The 9,250-nt window shown below is 50.9% G+C and overlaps 1 protein-coding gene across 1 annotated transcript in view; it reads right to left on the reverse strand.

Moving 5' to 3' along the window:
* Positions 1 to 8,690, reverse strand: part of FGF9 (fibroblast growth factor 9) — a 29,122-nt gene extending 20,432 nt beyond the window's left edge. Inside the window, exons 1-2 of the mRNA XM_062615211.1 lie at positions 7,109 to 8,690; positions 613 to 716 (exon numbers count right to left, since the gene is read on the reverse strand). Coding sequence (XP_062471195.1) covers positions 613 to 716; positions 7,109 to 7,385 — 381 coding nt within the window. The 5' untranslated portion in view covers positions 7,386 to 8,690. The remainder of the gene's footprint in view (positions 1 to 612; positions 717 to 7,108) is intronic.
* Positions 8,691 to 9,250: the final 560 nt, after the last annotated feature.

Consider the following 9,250-nt stretch of genomic DNA (forward strand, 5'->3'; position numbering starts at 1 on the left):
ATCAGCTGCAGGAAGGCTGGTTCGCCAGCCTAACTCCCATGTCTAAAAGTGGGAGTTTTATTCATCCCTCACACCCGTTACTCTCTCCTGCTGCCACCATCCCTCAGAGACCACCAGCTAAACTTTCAGGACAAGACCACCAACTTTTGTCCTCATTCCTATACCTTTTAACAACTTTTATCCACTCCTATTTCTCATTTGCTCATCCACATATGCCACCCTTCATCTCCACCTCTACTTTCGTCAGTTCCCAGAAAGCTCTCCACCTACACACAAAAGGTCTCACTTCAGGTCTTTACTGAAAGGACATGTTCACAAATCTTACAATACTTCCTTTTGACTTCAGTGACCAGCTCTGAACACCAGTCTCCATTGCTTGTATCTAAATTGTTGCTCATCCGCATTATTACTCATTCCTGATGTTGTCCCCTTTTTGTTCTCCCATATTTGCTATACCACCCACAGGGTCTTGCTTTGAATTAGACTGCAAGATATTTAGAACAGAAAGAGTGCTCATAGAACATCTAATGCGATGGGAGCTTGTAGGAGCTGGCAAGTATTTTTCCCATAGAATATAAGGATCACAACTGCCCAAGGCTATCAGGAACTTACCGAGCCGTACAGTTCCCCTTTCTCATTCATTCCAAGGTAGAGTCCACTGTCAACTCCTCGGATGCTGACCAAGCCCACTGCTATACTGATAAATTCCAGTATACCTATAAAAAGCAGGAAAAACAAACAATGTACATATTGTTTCCATTGAAAGACTTTATTTCTGATCCCTGAGCAACAAGTAGCTATTTTCACATTTCCCATTTTCAGAGTTGTTTGGAGGAAGACGAGGAACAAATAGATGTATCTTCAAGTACAACAGTAGACCGCTGAAGTTCTTTGAGTCTCTGCTAGAATGATGCATTGCAGACAGCATGAATACCAAATTAAAAAATTACTCTCAGTCCTTCTCACCATTTCTAAACACAGATCTAAATGTCGGTCATATTCTGGTTTGCACAAGTCATACATGCAAAGAAAAAATAGTATTAAAGAACCTGTGAAATTTGTCTTGCAAAATAAATTCTGAAAAAATACATTTGAATCAGAATTGTCAGATAAAGAACGTTACACACGGAACCAAAAGATCTACTTCCAGGCATCATGAATATGAGGAAATATTTACTCACAGTATAACCTTCCAGAGGCTTGAGAACTGAAAATCCTTAGTATAGTCTCACACATTTCTGTCTAGATAGTAACTCTTCCCTCTGGTGTGTTATTTTTAACTCATCTCAAGTTTGAAAATTAATATATTCTAAACATAAGTAATAGTGTGTAAATGATTAATTCTTTCCATGCACATAACAACAAGCTCACGTGGACATTTGTGCACTAGAGACAAGAACGTTTTGCAGAGAAGCCCTTCTTCTACAAAGCTCCTAGGTTCAGCATCAATGTGCATGGTACAGCAAGTATCTGTATCAAAAAGAAGGTCTGGGGATTTTTTGGCATCCTTCTGTCTTCAATGAGGATGCTACCAGCCAAGCCTTGCATAAGCCTACAAGTCGTGTGGAAAAAATGGAAACTGCTTCCTATGTGGAAATGCTTGTGTAGGACTGTAATGATTCCACAGGAGTTAGCCAGCAATGCTCAGAAGAACACTCCTGTGTTACGCTACTTTCTGAGCCACAAAATAAAACCTAGAGTAGCATTTTCAATATGTTTTTGTGAATCTGCATGTCTACACACCATGTAACTATTTTTAAAGCTTAATGGAAACTATATTTAGATTAAATAATAAACCAGCCATGTAGTATTTGTTGAGCCTCACATGGCCACTAAAAAAAAAACACTTTCATGGTTTTTTTGAACAATTAACTTGGCATCTCCCTCAAAATAGTTGTGCAGTAATCAATAACAGGCATGAATCACATAAATCGAAGACAGCACAAGTTGAAGCCAATAGGGAAAATTTATAGCCAAGCTAATGTAAAGATGAAATGTATTCCCTGTAAGGGACTATTGATCATTACCTTATATATTATTCAGTACTACAAACACCATATTCTTACTGTTTTGATAACCCTGGTTTTAGGCCTGGGCATCTTAAATTATTCTCTACATATGCACAAATAAAAAATACTGGGAGGAAATATTTAGTAATTAAGGAATTTTTTTTAAGTAATAAGAAGTGGTAGCATGCTGTTCATCTGGTATATGTAGTATCTCAGACACAATCGCTCCATTGAAACTACTTAAACATTCCCATTATATCTGGACATGCAATACTTCCAGATTTCTTACTAAGGCTTTTTCTGTAAAGCTTTTACCAAACTATCATATTACCTGATACATATTACCAAGCAATTTTAGCTGAGGTTAAATCTTATGTGAAGTGTGTATTATACCATACTATAGCTAAGTTAGGAAGTCTGGCATCTTTCACCTCTGTATAAATGTAGTCTTTAAATGCTGTCCTCATTTCAAATATTTGGGTGCATGCTGCTCTAGCATGTCAAAAGAACACAAAAAGCATTGTCACATCTTATTGTAAGTGCAGAAAATTAGTTTATGGTACTTGGCAAAGAGCAAGAGCATGTCCCTGCCCAGGGCAGGGGGGGTGGAACTAGATGATCTTTAAAGTCCCTTCTAACCCAAACCATTCTATGATTGTATGATCTTTGAGATCAGAATAGAGACTTCTTAATTTGAAATATTCAAAAGCCTATTCCCAGCAAGTTGTGTGTGCCATGCTGTTAAGTCCTTCAAGAGATTTTCTGAGGCCAAGCATGCAGTCTTACATGAATCTTGCCAGTTTAAGGACTGCATGATGTGGCCCAACACTCCAGTGAATATTTTCACTGCAGGGTTTCTGCAATATAGAGATGGCACTTAGGACCTGAACCAGATATTAAAATAGATATTCCTATTCAAAATGAGGATGAACCAAACAAAAATCAGGACAGCTGCAAACTTTAGAAGCTCAGGCCCTATTTATAAGCAATGGGGAAGAGAAAAAAGTAGAGAGGAAATGTCTCAGTACCTAGTATGCAGAATATCTTCTTGTCAGACACTGTCAAACACTGTTTCTTTAATGAAACCACTTCAAGGCAAAGATCTCCTCCTCCACAAAGGGGTTAGGAAGAAACTTTTGGGGAAAGTTATTCTTTACATGTCCCCATCAGCCCTTCATGCACCTTCCTCCACATGACGCAGCTTTGACAATGCTGAATGGCAGCAGGACACCAGTGTGGCCATGAAGGTAGCCGTGCTCTTCTGCCAGGGTCACAGGAGAGAGGCGGTGGGTCGCTTACACAATGTGAAATTTTAACTTCCATCTGGTCTAGCTCTGGTGAACAACAGACCTACAGAAGCATTTGCCTTGGCTTTAAGCAACAGACATCTCTACAGCTATGTATCTTTTTGTTGTTGCTGTTCCGCCCTTCGCACATTTTTGTCTTTGGCTATACATAGGCTGTCTTTGTATTGCTAGATTGAAGGAGTTTAGCTTCCGCTGAGCACCCTAACACACCATCCAAGACAACGAATACAGTAAACGAGCATCTCTGCCAGCCACTTCTTTGTACGACTTCCAGGGGAAGCGGAGAGAAAGCGGCGAGGGCCCGCAGGCGGAGCGGGTCTCTGGGGCTGTGCTGCCGTGTGCTCGGCAGGCAGCCATCCACCCAGGGGAGAGCAGAGGGGCGAGGGACGCACAGCCCCTCGCGGCTGGGAAGCTGCGGGAGGCCAGTCCTGGGCCGGGGCTTCCCCGGCTCCCCCCGCCCACGGCTGCGGCGCTCGGCCGCTCAGAGCGCGCCGCGGGGACACGTCCCGCCGCTCGCAGCTGCCACTGCTCCGCCCGCTCCTCCGCAGGATGCCAATTAGGAGGCGGGAGTGCAGACAGCCATGGCCCCCCAGGAGGCTCTTCCAGCGCCCTCGCCCCCCCACCCGCACGCATCCCCTCCCCTCCGCAACGCTCAATAGCAGAAGAGGCTGTGGGAGCTGCTGTGGGCCCTGCCCCCCCTCCAAAACCTGCCCCCCCTGATTCCCACTCCCGGGGGTCAGAGCCCTCTGCATGCATCACCCCCACCCCCCCCCTCGCCCTGGTCTGCCGGCTCTCCCCGGAGACAGAACGGGTTGGGGATGCGGGAGATGTGGAAGGTGCAGCCCCTGCTCCCCGCATCCATCAGCAGAAGGGCCCTCCTGCCGGAGCTGAGCCCCGTGCTCTGCTCGGCGGTCGACCCTCTTGCCAACCCGAGGGCCGGGGCGGGCAGGGCGTGCTGGAGTGGCGGGAGGGCGGGCGGCTGCGCGGCTCCCGCGGATGATGAACGCATCGCTTCCTTGCAGCAGCAGCTCCCGGGGAACGGAGGTCACCTGCTGACAAGCTTTTTTTTTATTTCCTTTTCCTGCATGCTCCTATCTTTTTAATGCTGTGCATGCAGTACTTGTGCTGACGCACAGAGACACGCCTCTCCACTGTTACAGGGTTCCTGAATTTACAATGATTCCAAATGCCCTAGACTAAAGGAGACTGCCTCAAAAATCTTTCTCTTGTGACCTGGGAGAGATAAGGCTTTGATCACCTACGATCGCATTACGGGGGAGACCGAGCCGGGCTCTCCCAGGGAGCTTTTCTTTGAGAGAGGGGCATCTTGCTGCAAGAATTGCGAAATGCCAGGGCTCCCAGAACCGGGCGAGTATAGACACACAATATGGCTCGGCTTATTGTATGCAATAGGCACACATCCAACATAGCATCACAAAAGAATTACTCTTATCTGATGTCTCTCTAGAGGTGTGTGTGCGCGCGTGTGTGTGTGTGCGGGGAGGGGGATTCCCACAGGGCAGAGCCCAGGGAGGAGTTTACTCGCAGCCCCCGGGATTTTCTCTTTGTCCTCTTTATTCCTGGAGGAAAAGTTCTGCGGACTCGCTCCCCCAGATCTCCCCCCCCGCCTTCCCCCCCCCCATGCAGCTTTCCCGCACACGCTGAGAGGAGACCAAGTCAGCCCGGGCTCCCCCAGGTAGCTCCCGAGTTGGGATGCCGACCTTCCCAGGATCATTGGAAGACCTTCCGATCACCGAAACCCAAACAGCATCAGCTATTCGGTGACCTCCCGGCAAACTCAACAGCAATGCCAAGGCACCCATATAAAAGCACCGTGATCCCTTCTCCGCCCCCAGACAAGCCGGGAGCCCCAGCGCATGCCATGGCTTTGCCCTGCCCCGTCTGCTCGACCCCGCACCGAGCAGGGGCATCACCGGCGCGCTCTGCGAGAGAGGAGTTATCACAGGGGCGCGTCCTGGGGAGGAGGCGGCGAACAAACAGGGAAGGAAAAAAAAACAAAATACATCTATTTAAAGCCAAGGCGCTGCAAGGGCTGGAAGAGCTGCTCCTCGGAATTGTCAGCCTCCTACAACTGCAGCTGGAAAGCCATTTGTAAAAATAGACGCCGCGAATAACGTGGTCGCTGCCGCCTTGTGAAGGGAGCAGCTGGCGGCCCTCCCCCGGGGCTGTCGCCCCCCCCAGCCCCTGCTGCCGGTACGCACAGCGCCGTGGCAGCCCTACACCTGCCGCCGGCCCCGCACTGCGCCCGCTCTGTGTGCCCGCACCCGCGGAGGCAAACCTGCGGCTGTGCTACAGCGTCTGCCCGTGTGTCAAGCAAAATGCCTGGATGCGAAAACTCCCCCACTCCCCTCCCTGCGTGGCTGCCTCAAACACTTTCTGCACTTTCTCTCGCCAGCACGCGTGGATGTTGCGCCCCCGGGACAGCCTCGACCCCCCCCCCAAACTCCGCAGGAAACGCTGGGCGGGCGGCGTGGGAATGAGACAGAGCCTGGGAGCAGTGTGAGGGTATCCGCGAGCAGCGGCCGGCGGCGGATGGAGTATAAACCTGCGCCCATGCGAGCCTCAGCCCTCTGCCTCCACGCCCCGTCCCTTCCCGTCTGCGCCCTTTGGAGATCAGTCTCCTACCATACCGGCGTTATCTAAACAGCTTCACAAAGCAATAAAATACAGCTTAGATATCGTTCCAACATCTGGCATTAAAATACGAAGACAGAAAAAAAAATCACCACAGGACTTTGTTTTTACGACCGAATCTAAGTACTGTCAGGTTCGTTCTCTCACAAGTTAACTCCTTCCAACAGCTGGGAGCGTGGCGAGCTAACCTGGCATGTTTTCCTCACCCCTCCTTAAAAAAAAAAACCCTCAACAGTAACCCAAAGAATCAGCTTATTCAGGCTGGTTTAGTTACTTTCGTGCATTCCGTCTGCAGGGCCTTAAAGAGGGTCCCTGGCAGCAGAAACTCCAGGCCCCCTTGCCTCGGGTGTGGGGTTCCTGGGTGAGCGGTCACAGGCCCTGGAGAGCGGCCGGAGCCACGACCTCTCCAGCTCTGGCTGCTGAGTCACAAATAGCGTCCCCTGGAAATGAGATCCAGGGAGCACTCTTGCGAACTCCCTGCCAGCTGGACACGCCACACAGCTCGGGAAAGGCCGCGTTTAGCGCAGGCTACCCGGCGGGTTTTGGGTGAGTACGAACCCCACCTGCGCTCCCTCCTTCCCGGGGCGCCGGGCACCGGCCGTGGGGTGCAGGTCGGCGGACGCTGCCGGTGAAGCCGCGCCGAGAAGCGAACTAGGCTGGGTTTGCATTTCGAGCAGTTACTAGGGCAGGTAATCGGCAGAGAAAACGAAAGAAAAGCCCTCGTTAATTTGCGTACAGGACGACAGCCACTCCCTTCAGGAAACTCGGTGAATTTTAAATTGTAGTGGTTAATGATTAAACCCCCTTTAAACTCGCGAAATCAAATCATCCAGCAGAAACGTCCCGAGCAAAAATGCCACCGCCGCCACCAGCGCCTCCCGGTACGAGCCTGCTCTGAAGCAGAACTTGGAGCTACACAGCATCGCTACCCCAGCCTGGAGACTCCGGCGGGGGCTCCCGCGCCGCAGCTGTTGTCCACCCGCAACCCCGGACACATCGTGTTCCCCTCCGCGGCTCAGCCAGCAGCATCCCCCACACGTCCCCGCAATCCTCGCCATCCCCCCGCCGTCCCCCCGCCCGGAGTTCTGCCCCCGTATTTCATCACATGGCCACTAAAGGGTTAAGGATAATACCTACCAAATCTGCTGTGGTCTTGCCTGGTTCCCTGGATAGTACCATTGGGGAAGATTTCTAAATGAAATCCAGTCCTGCAGTATAGCTGCCTCCGCCTGAGGATCCCCTTTAAATGATCCAAGTCCGTGACCGCAGGGCCCCTGGGCAGCCCACCTGCCTCAGACTGACCCAGGTGGTCACTTAACAAAACCGGGCTATCCACCGGCAAAACGGGCACATTCCCAAAGGGTACTGCGTCCTGCACACCGAAATAGTTCCCAACTTCACCTAAGGGAGCCATCAGAAGATTCTGCTTTTAGAGAATAAGAATAAACAATAATGATGGTGCCAAACCCAGGAGATATAAGATTAGGTATATTCCACTCCTCTCCCCTCCCTAGCGCAGTTACAGAGAAAATGTTCTTTCTTCAATCCATTAAACGCATAAATAAAAGTAATATTCTCTTTTGACTGGTACAGGTTCAAGGTCAAACCAGTTAGTCTAAGAAACCACCACTTTATACTCACACACTGACATATTTATAAACATATAGATGTGTATATCTATATAAATGCATATATCCCCAGCTCTTAGCAAGCAATACGGTCTTCAGCCCATCCAAGTGTAATAAAAAAAAAAATCCGTAGTTTCTCCATTTGGTTTAAGATGAGAATGACCATAGCAACTTAAATACCTAGGCGTTATAGGGATTTTTTTTTTTTTTAAGATGCACAGGCTACGTCAGGATTTATGGATTCTGACTCCAGAAAGGCATGCGCTGTTTTTACTCTATAACAGACTGCATACATCAGCATGAATCCTGCAAAGGGGGAGGGGGGAAATCTCACGTTGTTGGCTGAGATAAATCCAAAAAAAAAAAAAAAAAAAAGGAAAAAAGAAAAAGGAAAAAAAAAAAACAACTTTTGACGTCCAAATCTATTATCCAGAATTCTCAGGAGGCTCAGCAGATGTCCACTGGTTTAGAATTATTGACGATCCACAAGCAAAGCAGCAACATACAAGTGCTTGTGTCTTTCTTGGCTGGCTCGGAACAGGTGTTGCTTCTGCAGGGCTCCCTCTGAAATGTTGTACTCCAGCACTGAGCTGCAGCTCTTGACTGTGGATCTCCATCCAGCACGCAGACTGGCGCAGGAAGAGGCATTGGGCTGGGTTTAAGGTAGTCCTGATTGCTGCTGGAAGGATTCTCCGAGGTCCTAGCGCTCAGCCCTACCTGCTGCAATACAGAGCCGCTTCCAGCGCCAGGCACGGCGTGGAGCGGCTCTTGCTGCTCTGCGGCAGCGCGGCGCACGCAAGCAAATAAATAAATAAGTGGGCGAAACTTTGGGGGAGGAAAAAAGCAGCGCGATGCTAAATATACCGAGCCCGCCCGCTGCGGGAAGCGGGCTCCTCGGGAGATGCCCGCATAGCCCGAGTCGCCCTTGACATTGGCGGGGGGAGCGAGGCGGGCAGCGCCCAACCAGCGGAGCCCGGCCCCGCCGCCCCGCTCTGCCCCGCCGCAGGGGAGGCAGAGGCGCGGCCGCCCCGCAGCGCGGCTCCGGCCCGCGGCTCAGGTAAACGGCTGCCGCTGTCTCAGACGGGGTTGAAACTCGGCTCCGGCCAGGCAAACCTGGGGGGCGGGTGAAGTTTGGGAGCTGGGGCAGAGGAGGGTTATCGGCCACGCCGCGGTTTTCCCCTTCTCCACTCCGGCCCGCCGCAGCCCTGCCGCTCTGCCCCTGCGCGGCCCGGGGTGTAATGCTGGAGGTGCCGCCGCGGCAGCGGGTCGCGCTAGGACCCCGCCGCCTCCGCCGCCGCCCGGGGCGCTCCGGGGGCGAACCGCGGCTCCCGGCTCTGCCCAGGGCTATAAGAGCGCAGTGGAGGGGAGAGGCGGGCGGGAGGTGTCGCGGGGTGGAGGGGAGGCGGGGGTGCCTGTGCCAAGTACGTGTTGTCCCTCCACCCCCCCTAAAAAAAGAAGTTACCGCCAAGAGAGACCCGGCGGCGGGAGGAGGGGAGAGAGGATTTTTCTTAAGATGCTGAGGATTCGTGTTACGGAGGTTTTGCTGCTTTGATATAGCTGCATTAATTAGCAAAGGGACAGAAGGGTTTCCTGCCTTTGCAGAAGGTTGCTCAAGGACCCGGCACGACGCAGAGGCTTGTGTGAAGGAGAG

This window comes from Pezoporus occidentalis, unplaced genomic scaffold (assembly GCF_034315485.1).
Source record: "Pezoporus occidentalis ecotype Australia unplaced genomic scaffold, CSIRO_AGI_Poc_V1 ctg18, whole genome shotgun sequence".
NCBI lineage: Eukaryota > Metazoa > Chordata > Aves > Psittaciformes > Psittacidae > Pezoporus > Pezoporus occidentalis.